Source organism: Peromyscus californicus, unplaced genomic scaffold, assembly GCF_007827085.1.
Source record: "Peromyscus californicus insignis strain IS unplaced genomic scaffold, ASM782708v3 Scaffold_6__1_contigs__length_162567912, whole genome shotgun sequence".
In the NCBI taxonomy this organism is placed as follows: Eukaryota; Metazoa; Chordata; class Mammalia; order Rodentia; family Cricetidae; genus Peromyscus; species Peromyscus californicus.
In genome coordinates this window covers 58,292,282-58,312,018 of record NW_026294584.1, presented here as the reverse complement: position 1 = coordinate 58,312,018, position 19,737 = coordinate 58,292,282, and the positions used below count along the sequence as shown (strand labels likewise).

General features: G+C 36.8%; 1 protein-coding gene across 1 annotated transcript in view; it reads right to left on the bottom strand.

Moving 5' to 3' along the window:
* The window catches only part of Cntnap2 (contactin associated protein 2), a 1,578,963-nt gene that overhangs the window by 708,474 nt on the left and 850,752 nt on the right, over positions 1–19,737 (bottom strand). Inside the window, exon 5 of the mRNA XM_052721500.1 lies at positions 4,450–4,653. Within this exon, the coding sequence (XP_052577460.1) occupies positions 4,450–4,653 (204 nt within the window). The remainder of the gene's footprint in view (positions 1–4,449; positions 4,654–19,737) is intronic.

Below are 19,737 nucleotides of genomic sequence, written 5' to 3'. Positions count from 1 at the left end.
GCCTTATTACCACTTTTTGCCATAGAAAATCTCACAGGCTCTGACTACCAGCACTTAGTCCCTATGTAAATATCAACTTTAAAACATTCTGAAATAGTTATGCATTAGGTTCATCTGCCATCATTAGGAAGCTGAGGGAAATTTTCTTCCGTTAACAGTGATGAGAGTAATTTCTTTTCCATTGGTTTTTTTGAAAGCTATTTCAAGTCTTTTGTCCATGGTGGAGGAGTTGCTTTACACTGATTTATTTGAGGGTTGTGTGTTCATTCCTCACTGGATTTTATGCATTTCTCATGTGTTTCTTCTCTGTAACTCTGAAGGATCACTTAGTGTCCTCTTGATCAGACATCATCTTGATGAGTCTCCTGATGGGGAATCAAGGTCAATGGCAGCCTTCACACTTTCCACAGCACCAAAGCCATCCTTCTTTTTCAAGTTGTCCCAACATCAGGCAGACTACGGTAAACATCTCCCAAAGCTTTCTTTACAAAAGTGATAATTCCACCACTGTCCCTGATCCATTCGCTAGTGTTTTCCATTTATCTTTCCCTGTGAATTTGTGTGCCAAGAGTGGCACAGACCTGGCATGTAGCAGGTGACTGGTGGTCATGCTCATCTTCCAAGGTCATGACAGTCATGGCCCAGTGGTTGCCTGGGTAGTAAGTAGACTACAAGTCAGGGACTCTGGCTCTTCATCACTCAAAATGCCATGATGACCAGTTATATTTTATATACTATAATTGCCTTTGAATGACATATAGAACATTTCTATAGAATTAAAACTATGCACATGTGTGCATAAAGGCAAAACAGGTATGCACATAAAAATAATTATTTTTTTAAAATAAACTAAAATTAAGCACATTTTAATATAACTAATATATTTTTATAAATTTTACTTTTTCTCCATATTCTGATGTTGAAATAATATTGAAAAATTTATCTTTGGATTTAAATTTTTTCTCATAATGTCTTATTTTTTAATGATGCTTGACTAAAATATGCAAACTACTTCAGATGTCTGAAGCTGTGTGGTCAGATAATTTTCCCAAAATATCTTTATTAGCAGAATAGAAAAAGAAAAAAGATCCTTTCTATCACTTTCCCTGTGAACCCTGAAAAGACACACTTACTAATTTGATCAAAAAAATGTTATCTTACATTTTATTGTTTGTTATGCTTATAGCTGATGTGATGGAGTGTTTGGCATCTTTAGTGTTTAATTTTTCTATTCTGTGTTATCTTTTGTATTCAATGCATACATTTTTCTCTTTTTGCAGCTTGGAACTTTTATGGAGTGGTGCAATTGGTTTTTCATGAATGGCATTAAAATTGCATACATAATATTTGCATATCCCTTGGCTTCATATACACTTGATTTTAAATGTAAAAAACAGTATTTTTATAAGTGTATGATTCACATTTTCATCATTTTTTACTTTTAATGTGGATGATATATAGTCAAAGCTATGGTAATTCTAGCATATGGCAAATATATGGCAAAATTATGGCAATTTATTATTGCATAATTCAATTTGTGTTCCTAGACTTGACAGCAATTCTCAAAATAAGTTAACACAGAGAAATCAAGACATCCTCAGGAATATCCAGAGGCTCAAGATAATACAGGGTAGGGAAATTCAATTGGTAAGCATTGTCTTGAGTGGTTTTTTTTTTTTTTTTTTTTTTTGGTTTTTCGAGACAGGGTTTCTCTGTGTAGCTTTGCGCCTTTCCTGGAACTCACTTGGTAGTCCAGGCGGGCCTCGAACTCACAGAGATCCGCCTGGCTCTGCCTCCCGAGTGCTGGGATTAAAGGCGTGCGCCACCACCGCCCGGCTGTCTTGAGTGTTTTAATCTTCAATTTTGTAGCTTTCTCTGGTGATGCGTTTAACAAGTGCATTTTAGTTATTCATTTATTGTTAAGTTATTATTTTTGTAGAATTCTTATTACAACAGAGAAACTAAAATCCATGAACTGCATGTTGCCTTTGAGTACTGCTATCTAGAACCCAGAACACTGAGCCAAGCAAGAGAAAGAAGTGTCATTGTCTTGTCAATCTGGGATTCTGAATGTCACTGCCAATGCTGTGAACATTTTCTTAAGCACCATGTGAGTCTCAGTTATGTTATCAGCAAGCCAACAGACACGGGCTCTGTTTACTTAAAAGTAGTGGGAAAATCACGCAAGGTAACAATCCCTTAGGTTGCCTCAACTCCCAACAATATCTCATTCCTCTGCTTCCTTTAGTAGTCTGATCAAATTAAAATATTATTTCCACAACTTTTACTCTTTCTTCACTTATAAAATAAGTCAATAAGAGTGTTCTCTCAGAGGTTAAGAGCACTGGCTGCTCTTCTAGAGGTCCTGAGTTCAATTCCCAGCAACCACATGGTGGCTCACAACCATCTACAATGAGATCTGGTGCCCTCTTCTGGCCTGCAGGCTGAACACTCATTGTATACATAATAAATAAATCTTTAAAAAAAAAGAGTGTTCTCTTGATTCCTCAGAGAGTGAGTAAACAGTAACCTCCATATCAACAGAGCCAGTATTCACCTGTCTGTCTCCCTGCCAGCTGACATCTGAGGTGAGTTACACAGCACTGGTCACTTCACTTTCCTTGGCTTCTGGGGCACTACATACTCTTTACTTCTCTACTCTCTGCTTCCTGCTTAGTTGCCCCCATAGTGCATTCTCCCCTGATATGTTACAATGGACCCCATATAAACACCTTTTGTTTATATAATAGGCAGCTCAAACGTGCTGTTTCCCTACTAATCCCTGTAATTCCTTCTGCCCTTTTTTTTATTTTTTTTATTTCTGAAAATGACACTAACCATTCCTTTAGTGCCTGAGCCTAAAGCCTGTGAATTATTCTTTATTTCTATTCTTTTCTTCTTGCTTCATACACAATTCATCACGGGTTATGCTGAATTTACCACTAACATAATTTCTCAGATACATTTCTCTTTATCTCCCCTGATAACTTTCCTTGGATGCCAGTGTCATCTCTCCCCAGCCATGAAGATGTCTTCTTTGACTCTCATGCTGACTTAGGCAGTCCTTCCCATGAGAGTCTCAGTGCACCTACAAAGTCAGCATCATAGAGCTGTTCATTTTTGATATCCAGAACCTGTAGCATCCTACAGGACCTGAACAGTCTCCATTTCCTGGACTTTCTCTCTTGTTTTCAGAAATTCACTGAACGGATGCACTATAGTTTGCTTTTTGTTCCATAAGCGTTCGAACTCTCTGTCTGCAATGGTCCCTCCCTGTGCAGCCTTCTCTCTCCTGGTTTTTTTTTTTTTTTTTTTTTTTTAGATCTTGTCTTGAACATTGTGGCTTTTATTTTTTTCTAAGAGAGCATTTTCCTTCATACATTCTGACATTGGTCCTATGGCTTCTTAAGGTGGCACTTAAACTTGGGCTCAGTATAATATATTCGTACTAAACTGATTTCCTTCTATCACTCATAATTTGCTGTCATTTACTTTTATTTCACTGGAATGGTTCACAAACTTAATGAGACAATGTCTTTCTGTTCTCTGATATATGCTACCAACTACTATAATACTGAACATAGTGTAAGTGCTTCAACAAACATTTTGTTGAATGAGTAATGTTATGGGTTGAATCTAAAGTGTTCCCCCAAAGGGTTGCTGGTTAAAGCCTTGATACCAGCTAATGAGGTTTAGAAAAATGATTGGTTTAACCTCATAGATGTATCAGTCAATTCACCGTTGAAATAATGATTTGATAGTGATATTGAGAGGTGACAGGCAGTAGGAGTAGATCTTAGTTGAAAGAAATAGGTCACAAAAAGTGGGCCACTGAAGTGTCTATCTTGTTTCTAACTTCTTCTACTCTCTCTGTTTCTTGGCCCCCATAAGCATATATGTTCCACCCTGCCCTTCTTCCATCGTGTTCTACCTCAACAAAAGACCATAACTATGGGTCCAGTGACTATAGATTGAGTCATCTGAAACCTGAATCAAAATAGTCTTTCCGCTTTTAAGTAATTTTTTCAGGTACGATGTCACAGTGAATAAAAGGTGACTAACAGAAATAGATATACAAATAGATAATCTGCCACTATAGATGAAAAATAATTGACAATATAATGTGAGCTCTTAGAATTATCATTTCAATGATTATGTAACATTTAAAATGCTTTGGATTTATTTATTTTATATGTATTAGTGCTTTGCCTACATGTATGTATGTGTACCATATACATGCCTGGTGCGCATGAAGATTAAAAGATGTCATCAGATCCCCTGGAACTGGAATTCCAGGAATGACACTTGTGAGCTATTACGTATTGCTGGGAATTGTAACTAAGTCCTCTGCAAGAGCAGCCAGTGCTCTCAAATGCTGAGTCATCTCTTCATTCCCTTCATTGTAAACATTTTAAAGATGGAAAAAGATAATAGAGAATCACAACAAACCTAGATTTAAACTGAGGACCAGCTTGGCTTTTTTCAATTCCAATGTAATGTAATCCCCTTGCTGGCCTTCACCATGCAAGATTACTCCTTCACTTTCCGAGGTCTTGAATTTCAAAGCAATGACATCTTTGAGTGTTTTCATCTTCTTGTTTCTGAATCGGTAGGGCAACACAACATGACCATCAAAGTTGATGACGTCAGCCCCTGAGAGGAGAGAGAAACACCTCATTAGTCTGGTAGCTTTAGATAAGCATCCACTTCCAGCTAGTGCCTACTCAGGAAAATGGGAGTTGAATGTTTTCCTGAGAAGGTGGATCCCTGTGCTTTTTCTTTCTTTTTGTTAATTTACCATGTATCCTAAAGTGTATTGACTGGAGAGTTTTGATAAGAATCATCATAACTGTATCTATCAATACAGAATTTTATTTCAATTACTATATTGACAATACAAACTCAGTTAATATGAATATGATTGAAATTTCAACTTGGAAATGTATAATTTAGTGAAAAAGAGTAAAAGAAATTAATTAATCCTGTGAGAGTTTCACAGGATAAGCTTTGATAATATTCACCCCACCTCCCAATTCTTTCCAAGTCCAATTCCCTTCCCTACACATACAACCTTATGTGCGCGCGCGCGTGTGTGTGTGTGTGTGTGTGTGTGTGTGAATTTTTTTTTCCATCAAGACCAACTTACATTGGCCAAATGTACCTGAATGTGTGGTCTTCTACTGGAGAGTAGTCAATTTACCAGGGGCTACATGCTTACAGAAAACTGTCTCTCCATTTCCCAGCACCTAACAATTGTCAATAGCTCCACAGTATGGGTGAGGCTGTGAGCCACACTCCTGGCTTTATGCTGGGGTTTGGTTTGGCTTGGTCTTGCACAGGTTTTGCCCATGCTGCCCAAACTGTGAAGAGTCAAATACTGCATCTCCCTTGCTATGTCCAGAAGACAGTGTCCTTGTAGTCTACCACCACCTTTGGCTCTTACACTCATTCTGAAAAATGTTCAGTTGTAAGACGTTATAAAATTTAACATTTCTTCCTTAAGAAAATAATTCTTTGCAACTTAGTAAATACATTTTAATTTAAAAATTTACTTCTCTTTTTAAATACAGTATGCAGAAATTTGAAATATAGTGTTGGGCGGTATACTATTTTTACCTGATGTTTATATTCTTCTACATTTTTAATAAGCTTGTCATAGGACTTGAGGTTTGTAACTAATTACTCTTCAGTCCTCTTTGGTAGCTTCAGATAACTCTCTCAGACTCCATATTGGTCCCTTGCATTTGGAGTGGGGAAATCAGGGTTAATGATTGAGGCTCTACTAATTAAACTTAGATATCCTGAGTTACCATTTCTGAGTTGGACAAATATCCATCTGTACTGTGACTGGAATAGAGCTAATTTGAATGTAGGGGATCACATTGGAATTTTCAGACATGAGGGAGTGTGCAGATTGTGTGTTACACTTGCTTCATCATTGCTACTCATTTCCATAGTCATTTAGTCACTTGTTCAGCAGTAAGAGTGAGAAAGGAATGTGTACTGTCCATGCCTGGGCAATGGGTTTCCATATGATGGAATGGTTCTAAGGAGAATTATGAAAATGTAGATCAACTATTTCTATAGCCAGCAGGGGAGTTGTTATTTTTAGATATGTTTTGTGGAGATATTTTCAAGATCTCATGTCTGTTACCTTTTAATTTTGAAATTACGGAAAAGTTAGTCAAACTGGGTTGTTCTAGTACCTGAAAATCATAGTTCTGTACAAAGCCAGTCTTTAGGTTATGGGAGTTCTTCCTAAAACACTCCCACAGGAAGATAGCAGGGAAAAGAAGAGGGAGTTGAAAGCTCACTGGAGAAGTGTTTTCTCATTTCATATTCTGATTTTCTGGCATGTGCTTAGGTCCAGCATCATGGGGAGCAGTTTGATTTGCAGTAATTATAGTAAGCCATTTGACCAGCTATGTCCCCAATGTGGTGGCAGAGGAGGTGAGGGTTACTCTTCCTGCCCAGCCCCTTTTGAGTACCACCTCTTATGCTAAGTGTTTGTTCTCAACAAAGTGAACAACAGCAACTGTTTCTAACATTATTTAAGACTAAAGGTCTGTTTTCCATAAAGTCATCAATAGCTTTCCCATCAATAGCTTTAAAAACACCAAGGTGATGATTTCACATATATGCCTTTAAATCAGAGTTGAAACAATGCTGTTTTTACAAGTTCAGAGAGGGGCTAAGGAGATGTCTCAGTGAATAAAGTGCTTGTTATGCAAGCACATAAAAAGCCAGCTGTGGTGGGGCAAGCTTATAATGTCAGCTCAAGACGGGTCAAGATAGCAGAAGCCCAGAGCTTACTGCTCAGCCAACCTTGCTGAATCTATGAACTCCAGGTTCAGTGACATCCTATCTCAAAAACACAAGGACGAGATTTAGGAAAATTCATGACTTCGGCCTCTGACTTTCACAGCACAAGCATATACACGCACACACATCAGAACACTTACATGCATTCAAACAATAAATTCTTAAAGGCATATTAATTAACTGAAAGTTTCGAGAGCCAAACTTCAGCTTGTTCTTTTCAGTTCTCTTATAATCAGCGCTGTTGGCCATACAAAGCCCTTCATAATCATCAGACTCCTGTTCCCACCATCTGCATCACAGGGGTTTATATTAATATAGAGGGTGAAGGAACAATCATTAAGTCTTGGCTTCTACTCACACTGTAAAGCCAATTAAACTAGATCTTAATCATCCACACTGTCACAGCTGAATTCCAATGGCAATAACTTCATCATCCATGATGAGAGATAAAGGCAAGAAAAACGGTACCTGATATTCTATTCAGAGCTCAGGTTGAATTTATAATCCCACAGTTAGTAGAAATTCCTTTTTGTCTTGAAAAGTGAATAAATGAAAAGCATAAGAAGGGAGTCAGTTATGACCTCTGGAGAGTAATTTTGCCACCAGCTTCCTATCAGTGACAATTGAATAATAGAGCCATCGTTGTTTTATATGCCTTCTATATATATTAATTGTGACATATAATGCTTCTCATTCAGATCTCAGGAAGCAAATGTCCCTTCAGCCTAGATAGAGGCAAGAAATCTCTACCTTTATATGTTCATATAAGTGGAAATCTCTATGCCGTGCCAGGAAAAGAAGAGTGATTTGCGCAAATGTGGATGCTTTCCTGCCTCACACTTAGCACAATGGGGAAGTGTGACAGACAGAATGGGTGTGGTTTATTGCCTCTAGACAGTCCTATAGTATAGACAAAAATCATGAAGGGAAGTTATTCACATTGCCCAGCCTCATTTTACCTACAGTAAGTCCTTAGTGGTGGACTGAAAAACTGATAAAATGATCTTCAAGCCAGACCTCCTACATTACAAAGTCAAATCTGTTCCTCCATGAATAGTTTAAATTCTTTTGAAATATCCACATATTCTCTTGTGATTGTGAGTGAAGAGCTAGTTTGGAAATTATAAAACTCCCTGAAATGATCTGTGTAATATAATTTATACTTAAACACCTATCATACTCCTTTAAAAGAGTCTGGGATGTTGTATAATAATGCAAATAACACCCACCACAGATTAGTTCTATTCCCTATGAAAAATAAATGAAAAATTCACTTGAAGTCTAATAATATGTTGTGCTTATTTTAGGACAAGCTGATTTTTTCTATGATTCTGATTACTTACACTCCCTAAAATTAAGATTTTTCTGCAGTGATTAAATATGTGTGGTTGAACTGTTTAAGCAATCTGAACAACAATAATGGCTATTCAAAAGTGAATGCCAAATCATAGTGTTTCCACAATTTTGCTTCTAACAATAACTCAGGGAGCTGGGAGTGTGCCCAACTCATCAAATCCTTGTGCAATGAGGCCGTTCTTGTTTTGTTAATTGGGCTGTGGTTTTTTCTCTGAATTTGTATAAGATGTTCTGGAGAATGTTTACCATGTGAGCACACTGGAATATTATTTTAAAACACCTTGGATATATTCCTACCCAAAATATCTATATTGTTTCAAAATTACATAATGCATATTAAAAGTAGAGTGTAAATCCTGGTAAAAAGAGATCAGGTATTGTTAATGATCAGTAGTTTGTTCAAATGTTAGATTTTTATATTTTATCTACCAAGCTATGCATCTATCTAACATACAGTGAAGCATAATCTACACAATATATATATATATATATTGTGTAGATTATGCTTCACTGTATGAGTACAGTTTGTGTATTAAACATGAATATAGATATAAAATAACATGGGTTGTTGCATATACTATAGAGACTGTAATATTGCATATTATATATACATATTATACATTATTTATGCTTATATGTACTAATATATAACAATATTTGTGTGTGAAAAATTACATATATAATCATATTAGAATTCATAATAAACGAAGACCAAGTCACTTCAAAAGTCTGAAATATATTTCTAAAGCTAAAGTTTAAAAATACAAGATGGGTTATGGGAGGAATTTAGAAAAGTTTAGAGATGCTGGCTAGACACAGCTAAGAATGATGATGGCAGGACTCAGTGAATGAGTTTAGTGGGACTTCAGAAGACAAGAATGCTAAAAGGAATGTGGATAGTCAAGGGCAGCTCTGAGAAGTTTCAGATAGTAAAACGATGCCTATTGGAAATTGGACTAATAGTCATTTGTGTTACATCTTGTAAAGGATTGTCTATATTTTGCCCATGTCTCGAAGATTTGAGTGAGGTTGAATTAAAAAGCAATGGATTAATTAATTTGGTCTGATAAATTCCATATGAGCACAGCACTCAAGCTGTTGCGTGGTGATTGCTGGCTGCTCTAGCCTTATTTACAATGTGAATTGGGAACAACGTAGTTGAGAGTGTGAAATGCATGGAGTCAAGAAACGACCTTGAGTGAGGGCTCCTGCCACTGCTGCCAGGACCCATCGATGTTTCACTCTAGCCTCTGTGGCTTTTCACGTGGACTCGACACAAGTCTAACCGTGATCCTTCAGATCTTCAGTATCAGATGGAATTGCTGAGGCTTCCAGTGTATTGGCCTAAGTGTCTACCCGGTTCTTTTCTCTCAAGTGTGATAGCCATTATTGGATTAACCAGCTTCCTATAGTGTAGCCCAATTTCTACATCCTGGTTCCCTAAAGAATCTTGAACAATGAAGAAGTTTTCATTCTTTTCCTTCTTAGTGTTGGGTTCATGTAAAGATTCTTGTAGAGCTGGCTAGTGGAGGTCAGTCCCTTCAGTTTCTGCTTATCTGGGATAGACTTTATTTCTTCTAATATTTAGATGGAAAAAATGATAGTAATAGTCTTCTTGGGAGGTGAGTTTGGATTTCTTTGCTGTTTGTTTCTTTTCTTTCAGCACTTTTAATATATTTTCCATTTTTTCTTGGCTTGTAGATTTATTTTTCATGAGTGATGGTACAAATCGAATAGGCCATTAGTTGTAGGACTTGATATTTTTCTCTTTCTGTTTTCAAATTATCTTCGATTTTTTGACAGTTTCACTGTGCCATACTTTGGTGACTATCTACTTTGGCTGATGCTAGCTGAGGTTCTTTCTGTTGAGTCTTTATACCTATGCCTACTTACAACTTGGTGAAGATTTTAAGCCTTTATTTAACTTTAATGAAATAGATTTTCAGTGTTCCCTCTTTTTATTTTTCAAATTCTTAAAATTTGTGTTTGAACACTTGATAATGCCCCATATGTTGGACAATCCTTCTTCATCCTTTTAAATGTTTCTCTCTATTTCTCTCTCACCTTTCCTACTTTCCTATTTTGTTGACAATCTTAATTCAATGGCTTGATCTCCAGTTACTAAAAGTATTTCTTTAGTTAAATTTGATCTTCTTAAAAGATTCTCTTTCATATCTTTCATTTCATTGGGATCTTATTTCCTATATTCCTGATTCTCTCTTTTTATGATTTATTTCTCTGTAGTGAATTTTGAATTCATTTCCTGAACTACCTGCCCACGTTCTGGTACTGTTCATACATTCTCTTCTGAAAAATTACTGAACTTAAAATCAATAATCAGGATAATTAAAGTGTTTTTTCAAATAGCTAATAGATGTCCTTCAAATTAGGATATGTTTCTAAATAACTGTACTTCTTTCAAAGCTTTACATTTCCTTTTGTATTTTATTGTCCTTCAATATCTGAACACCTGTATAATTGTCACTTACATACATTCAATAAAATTAGTTCCTGTATCTGAAGAGCATGAATGAGTGCTTACCCTGGTCTTGGGGACACATGTTGTCTGGGATTTCTGGTGAGCAGCCAGAGCACCAAGGCTATAGATTGGCCAGGCAACATACACTAGATTCCATTGGTATTGTTCAATTGTTAGTATGGGTTATGGATGTTTTGCAGATCTACAGTGCTTATACAGGAGTCCCCTCAGTTCCTGACTCATTGATGTAGGAAAGACAGGGATCTTGGCACAGTCTACAATTCCATGGATAGTGGAGAAGGTCATTCATTAGGTTTTGTTCACGGATCATAGGCCACAAAAAGTCCCAAGGGAAGTTCAAGCTATGTCCACAGCTCTCACTCAGCCTGCAGTTTCTATGTACTGAGTTGCTTCCACCCAATGATATGCTCCCATGTTCAAGTCATGCCAGCCTATGCCAAGTTCTAAGCAAAGGTACCAAATAGCAGTGAGTGTTGTGAGAATGTAAGCTCTATGTATTGGAGACATCTAGAATGGGTACCCTCTTCAGAGCTTAAGAGTGAGTCACCTTAGTTTGTTTTTATGGCTGGTCTTATTTGCATTTTCCTGCTTACCTTAGTAATTGAATACAGGTTCCCTCCCACATGGAACCACTGCTGGAATGGCTAGAATTGGAATGGCTTTACTCTTCTTCCTAACTTTCATGTTTGGTTTTGGTGTTATTTAGGTCTCCTATCACTCCTTTATTGGTTCAGAGAGTATTTCCTCTCTCTCATTCCTCAAATGCAGTTTCTCTTTTGTTACTCTGATTCTTTACTCTTGCAAAGTCACATAGAAAACACTTTCTTCTTTTCACCTTTGGTCCCCTCTTCTCTATAAAGTTTACACTCCAATACCCAACTGCCTAGAAGACTGATCCACATGGATATCCCTGGTGTATATCTTTCTCTACTTGTCAAGTATGTAATTCCTTATATGGGCTTCCTTGCCCTTGCTCTCATATTTAATATCAAGTCACTTAAGCTGGAGAGCTAGAACTTTTCTGAGGTCCTGTATTTTCCCCATCCCATATTACAGCTACTTCAAGTCCTGGGCAATGTAGCACTTGTCAAGTTTCAAAACATAGATTACCTTTACATATCACAATATAGCTGCCTCACACTTGGTAATATACATTGTATTTGCAAACTTAAAGGAATACTTCACATACGCCTGCCTGTCAACCCTTGCATTGTCTCTCTAGAAGCTAGAAACACTTTCCTGATATGAACGCTTTTGCCAAGAAAAAGAAAATCTAAGTTGCATAATATATATTATAAAATCTTTAGAGCAACTCTTGCCTTCACCAACTGTCTCATTATTTAGAGCAGATTCCTCATTGTGTGCTAAGGTAAGATACTAAACCAACTGAATCTCCAGTTGAGGTTGTGGGAGTCTCCACCATTATTGACATGTTGTCTTCTTTTGGTTACATTTCAGGCATTGTCCAACTCTTGGAAAAAACTCACCCACTAGAAAGCTTGTCTGTATAAGACAGTGCTGGCCTGATGTCCCATTAGAACTTGCAGAACTCGAGGCATCACTCTTAAGGTTGAACTGAAACTACATTGCTAAGGTCTCATTTCCTCTGGTGGTATTACATTCTAAGGCACAGACCTTGTATCATTACACTTTGCATTCTTAGTATAATAAGCTTTTCTTAAATTGATCTAAGTAGAATGTGTCTTTGAAATATCAAGGCAAAATGAGAATTGCATTATGTTCTTGCATCCTTACAAACCCATACCAGGATCTGTGAAGTTAATCTTCTAAGGTAGCTCTAAATATCATGTAAGAATATGCATTTGGTTAAATATTGTATCTGCAGGCTTCTATATAAATAGTTTAAAATGAATTATAGTAGTTATACTCATGTAGTAATTGTTTATAAGTCAAAGGCTTAGACATTTAACTTCTACATGAGTTTTATTATAACACATTTTTCTTTTAATTGAATGCATTGGAGAGAAACTTACTTGTTGCAAGATTAAAGTTGGCAAGCTTATTAAGATAATCTTTCACACGGTTATTAAGTTACTAAGACATTCCTTTAACACAGTTATTTTGGACTAAATTAAGATTAAATATTTATTGACATTCAGAGGAAAGATGGATTTGTTCCTGTATATGTTTTATTATTATTGATTTATTTCATGGAAATCTATAATGTGCAATGACTTATGAGTAGTTCATTATGTGACTGGCTCATTTAACCCAAACTAGACACAGAAAAAAAAATGTTAGTAAATTTTGAAATCACATTACCAAAATTCCATTATTCAATATTAAAAATAAAAAAGAAACTCAAATTGCCCTCTGCTTTCAAAAATGGTCATTCACATGCATGTACATTGTTATAGATACCACCTTCTGCTTTCTCTCCCACCACTAGCAACTCATAGGACACCTGAAAAGGAGAACAATCCTTTTTCTAAGAATATTATAACTCTAATGCATCTCATAATGCATAAGTAATATGAACTTTCTGAAAATTAGCAAAATCTTCATTTGTAGAAAATCCAGGTGGAAGCTATATTTCATTATATTTTTGTAAATCAAAAAGACAAACAAATTGGAGTTGCTTTTTCTGTGCTAACGTTACTGCCCAGCAAAAAGAATTCTGCAGTGTTGACTCTGCAAAAGTTTATTTTTCTGCCAGGAAAAGATTGTCTAGATTGTGAGCTCCAATTAAAGGTCACAAAATGAATGTGTGAAGCAGGCATCAGGTAGATTCTCAGAGCCCCTTTTGATTCAAAGGATTCCCAGCATGCGCTTGGGTTTTTTTTCCCTAAACGTTACTAGTCCCATTTAAAAGATCACTCTCAATACCATCATCTAAATCTTAATGCTGTAGATGGAAAGATAGGGTTCTGTAGAAATGGAGCTAGGAAACTTGTTTTGAGGCACTATTATCATAGAAGATCATTAATGTTGAGGAAAACACCAATACTTCCTATTAACAAAGGAGGAGAGATGGAAACAAGGAGGTATGGAGTCCAGTGGCAGCCTCTCTAGATATTTCTTGATGTGTCTGTGGTTAGCTTCCAACTCCCTGTCTAAGTGATGTCTTGTCCTCATTCTAGTGCTTTGACATGGAGGTCTGGCTGATCCTGGAGAATCACTCTTCCTGGAGTTAGATAAATCTTCAAGCACACACCCCAAATGCAAAACATTCCTGGAGGTTTTGCAACCCAGATACCACTTTTATTGAAAGCACATGTTCTGAGCCACTATCCACCTTCCATAATTATCTCAAGATCAGGTGCCTGACAACTGGTTACAACTCCAAGGCACTAGAGCCCACTGGAAATATTCCATCTATCCAAATTCATGTCTGATCAAGCCTTACCCATTTCCATGGAAACTATAAGGAACTCTGTAAGTCATATTATACCCTGACATGGCTGTTGAATCACTGTAGCCCTGTTTCAACTGAACCAGTGTTGAAGTTTGCACCCTCTTCTTGGGAAACAGGGAATAATAAACTGTCTTTTAAGTGCTATATACCTAGTCATACCAGGCTGACCTTACTCTAGTTCACATTTCTTCTTCAACATTTTAAAAATAGCATTTATAGAAAAATCTCATCATAATTTGTAGAAAAAAAGAGAGAAAAATGCAAGTTTTGATAAAATAAAAAAGAACCTTGGAGTTGTTGGCAAGATACTTCACAGATCTGCAAATAAGTCTTTTAAAGTAAAATTTGAGAAACCACCATTAGATATCTCCTTAAAAACTAGCATTCACTGAAATATCTTGGGTATGCACGCATACAACTTTAGGGTTAATTTGGGACCGTTGAGAAAAATGTATTTTTGAAGGTTTATTTTATTTGTATGGACATGTATGTGCATGCCTGCCTCATTTTGCAGGTGCCAGTGGAGGCCAGAAGAAGGTGTCAGTTTCCCTGGTGCTGGAATTACAGGAAGTTATTAGGTGCCCCCTTTGGGTGCTAGGAACCAAACTTAAGTCCTCTAGAATAACAACAAATAACATTAACTGCTGAGCCATCTCTCCCACTTTAAAAGGGGTAAATTTTAAGAAAGAAGTAAGAAATGAAATTCATTGTGGATTAAAAAAAGAATTCAAGTTCAGATGAGCTAAGGCAGATAGAGGAAAATAACATGCCAATTGTTTTGAAGAGCTCAGTTCTACATGACTTTAGTACAAGTCTCATGCATTACAGGTGAGGTTACAATCAGAAGACCTCATGCTACCTATGGAAAATGTTTGCCTATGGGTGCAATCATGGCATCTGAAGTAGAAGGAGCATGCTCAGGTTTGTATCTTAGAGAGGTAAACACAAGCCTCCTGGGGATGGTGGGAGATGGGATACGCTCAGAGACAGCAAAATTCAGCAATGAAGAAGCTGAACTCTATGAATGTGAACAAAGACCACACTGATCCATAACTCAAGTGATGCCCAGCACAGCTGTGAGAGTGCACAGCTTTCTGATGATGCCTTTTCTCCTGCTCAGAATTTCAGTATGATAAAATTCTTTATTCTTAAGAACTAAAGAATTTCAAATGAATATTTCCAGTAATAGTTTGTCTGAGTGTTGAATAAACTGAGTACTACAAAGGCTTAATGGAATAGAATATACCCTTAATGAAGGTCAAAATTTACTCTCCAAAGCACTAAATACAGGCCATTGAGATGGCTCTGTGGGTAAAATGGCTGACTGTGTAAGGGAGCTTATCTGGCACCTTGAATTCTATTCCTAGAACCAAGAAAAAAGTAGAATGAGAACTAACTCTGCAATGTTGTTCTAGGACCCTCCACACAAATTAATAAATAATAATAACCATAATAATCTTTAAATTTAAAAATATTAAGCATTTTAATTCACTTAACTGTCTTAATTGGTAAACAGAATTTCAGAGATGTACCACTTGTGTAGCTAACCCATATTCCTGTGCTCTAGGCTGTCATGGTGTCAAAACTATAAAAAAATAAACAACAACAATTAAACACAGCTTACACCTTTAAAATTATAAGCTTGATACTGTCCCGATCAGTATGCACAAATAATTCCCACAAATTTTCATGAAAGCAGTACAATACATAAGAATTAACTAGTGAACAATCTTAAGCTTTTTTCTTCTGTTTTCTTGAAAACTAAATGAGTTGATACAAACAATTTACTCCTTTCTGCGAGGGACTGAACATATGTTCAGTGTGTTGTGGACTTGTTTCTATGGTGTTGTACATCAGCACTACGTTTATGTGTGGTGTGATTTCATATACCTTTGGGTGGAACTTACCTCAAGCATAAAATAGGACGAAGGAAGCTCATAATGCACACATGTTTTGAAATAATGTGCTCTCTCCTATCTGCCAGAGTGGGCTCTGTCCTGCCTGTCAGAGCTCTAAATGGTTCTCTGCGGCCTGGTCATCCTCACACTTCAGTGGCTTGGGCACTAGAGAAAAGCTGATTCACTATGAACTTGGTTGCTGTCCATTACTCTGTAACACCTGCAAACTCACATGGGCCCTGGTGAGCAGGTTGAATTAATTTATTTCTACAAACAAGTAATGTTCCTGCCACTTGACCAGAGAACCAGTCCCAACAAGGGTAAAATGAATTGGTGTTCCTGAAATAGACCTTACAACTTTAGCTCGCAGAGGAGACAGGCAGCTTGGGCAAATGTGTCCTGTTGGCTTCTTAAAATCATGTAGTTCTGTGGAGGTGTCTCCCTCGCCTTTCAGTTTTGATCCAGATCTGGGTAACAGACATACTTCTTTCTGATTATCTATCACCATGGAAAAGAAACTGGTTTAATAGCTAAAATCTTTGACCATAGTGGAGAATTGAGAGTGTGTGGGATGTGCTAAGCTTGGTAAGCTTTATTTATTCATTTGTAACTACTGAAGGTGTACAGTAATGCTAGTGTTATTTGAATGTTACAGAAGACTATTTTGTTTTGTTTTGTTTTTCAGGATAAATCATATCTTGAGTCTTGCACATAACTTGACTTAGTTACTAGTTTGAGATGCAGAATTTAAAACTTAAGGCTAATGCTAGAGTTTAATTAAGAATTTTGAAATTGCTGGGATGGGATGAATGCATTTTGCATCTGAGAAGGGTGTGAATTGGGGATGCTGAGGAGAGAATGCTTTGATTTTTGTGATCCTCACAAAATATTGTTGTATAAAGCTAAAAACTGATGTGATAACTTCAAGAGGTGAGGGCTCTGGGAGGCAATTAGGTCATCAGCATATAACCTTCATGATTGGCATCAGTGTTTACACAAGGACCTCAAAGTTCCTTGGTCCTTTCACTACATGAAAACACAATGAGATGACACCTATGAACTGGTAATGTCTCAGCTATCCAGCCTTCTAAGGTCTTGGCTAGGACTTCTCAGACTGGCAAATGTTAGAAACATCCTTGTTCTGTAGTATTTTGTTACTTATTACAACCTGAACTAAGAGAATAACTACCAGATATACCCAATTATTTATTATACACTGGTCTGGATCCTCAGATTTACTTACTTGCTAAAGAAATTGTTCATAACTACTAAAACAACATTAATATCATACCAGCATCTGTGTGCAGAGTTGCAGAAAATTGGGTCATCCAAGATGTATCCCATAGGAGATGAAAAAGGCCAGGCTCTGTAGCCAGGTTTCAGCTCTTGCACTATCAAGAGGGTGCTTTCTATGATCTATTCAACACCACATTTTGGACAACCCTGTGCTTTCTGGAGGAGAGTAGAGTGATTGTTCTGATTGTTCAAGACACCTACATCTCACGTGGGAGAGGTCTGGTGGGAACTTCTCATCACGAGAAATCTGTGATGGTCTTATAGTCTGTGTTACATATGCTTTATTTCCCCTGAGTTCAGTACTTGTTCACCTCATTCAATGGAAATGAGGCACAATGGAGACTATGTAAGATACCTTTAAAACCATGTGACACATTGATTGGTAGATAAACACATAGTGACCTGATGCTCTTAGGAACCCAATCATGTATTTCCCCTGAAAGCCTAGGCTTGGGTCTGTACTGGCAGATTCATGTGTGTGTGTGTGTGTGTCTTTACATGTGGTGACAGTGAACAGTGAACACTTCAAAGAGTTGTTTTTAAATGGGGACTACAGAACCATCTCAAGTGCCACAGACATCTTAATGAAAATATAATAAGATATTTAAATGAGCCTTGAAGATCATGACTAGGCATCTGTGATTTTCTTCATACATGTATGGAATGGTGCAGCCATGCTGCTCATTTGGTAGAGTGCTTGCCTAGAATGCAGGGACCCATGGGTTTGGTTCTTAGCATCATGTGATCTAGTTATGGTGCTGCAATCAAGAGGACCAGAAGTTTCAGTTCATCCTTGGCTAACTAGCAACTTTGAAGATAGCCTGGGCTACGTAAAACCAATATTATATAAAAGAGTAAAATGTCAATGTTATTCCATTTATTTATACCCACTTCTGGACACACATATTAGTCCATGTGGCCTGCAGCTTAGCTAACCTCAAATCCCCCATTTTTTATGTAGTTACTGCCGTATAAGTGTATGGATTGTATATTCCATTTTTAAATTCATTAATTACTTTACAAACAAGAAACCTAGTTTTAGTAATACATGTATGTGTAAAATCTCAGATGCTCAGAGAATCACAGAACACAAGTTATATCCTCTGAGTTTTATTTTTTTGTGAGGGAGGGCACAAAAATGCTCTTTTACTTAGTTAATTATTTTATTATTGTTTACTATTTGTGACTTTATTAAATATAATGTGTGCTTAAATTTCAACATGAAAATACAGATTTTTATTGAGTCTTTTAGAAATAGAATATTAATCTGTAGCTTCTCTAAGCCCTAAATTAATTTAAGATGACATATAATTGGAAGTTAACACCTAATAATTTAAGAATTTTAGATATTCTTTTGTATAGTTTATATTGTGAATGTCTTTTCCTGCCACAAATCAAGGAAGAAAAATAAAAACCTGCCCTATCAGAGACATTGGAAATCCACTGATGATGTTGCAGAATTCTGTAGCTTCAAGAATAGAGATTCAGATCATATAAGGGCAAAAAATACCACAAATCCATATTAATTTTAGTGAAGTGTTTTGGGATGTTATTAGGAAAGGGACTGAATTTGCAAATAGGACACATTTTTGTACAGTGTCTGCACATCTTATTTTCCACTTTCTAAATTTGACTGGCTTTTTTGCAGTTTAGGTCAATCCTAGCAATTTATACACTTCCCAAGCCATGGCAGATTTAATTCCATTACACATGCCATTTATAGTAGAGTGGTAAAGTCTTTAAAATGTCAATGGTCGAGTTTCTGTTAATGTAGATCCAGAAACACAGCATGTGTCTTCTTTCTTGGTATAAATGCTGTGCTGAGGTAGAAAATTGGTCAGAAATTAAAATGGTGGTCTCATGTCCCTAAAATTAGTAGCATCCTACTCACCCCACTAGGCTGCAGAGGAGCCCTGCTGTGAGCTGGTAACTTGGCTCTCACCAAGGCCAGTTCACCCCTACAAAACCAGTTCCCTCCAAGAACCTGTGAAATGAGGGAAAAGAAAACATAATCCTTAGTCCCCTCTGAGCTCCCAAGGTTATTGTCCTTTATTCTCAGAGTACCTTGACCAAGTGTACAAATAATTGAGCACATATTTTTACTTGGGGGTTTTAAGTTGAGTTTCAAAATGGTATAATTCAAAATTTCAGAGAATTTCTTCTCTATTTCCTCATATTCCATCACTATTCCAACACCTTATCAATTGGACTTCCATAAAGTCAATTTTAAAACATCGAACCCACAGACATTGAAATATTTTTTCAAATGTCACTTTGGATGTCAGTGTTCACTGCTTCACTTGACGGAGTCTGGAATCCCCTGGGGATGGGCCCTTGGGTAAGCCCACAAGGGATTATCTTAATGATTTGAATTAGTATGAGTGAGACTGTTCCCTAAGCAGGGTATTCTGGCTTCTATAAAATAGAAAATGGAGAAAGCAAGCTGAGCAATGAATGCTAGTACTTCCTCGTTCTTGACTGTGGATGCC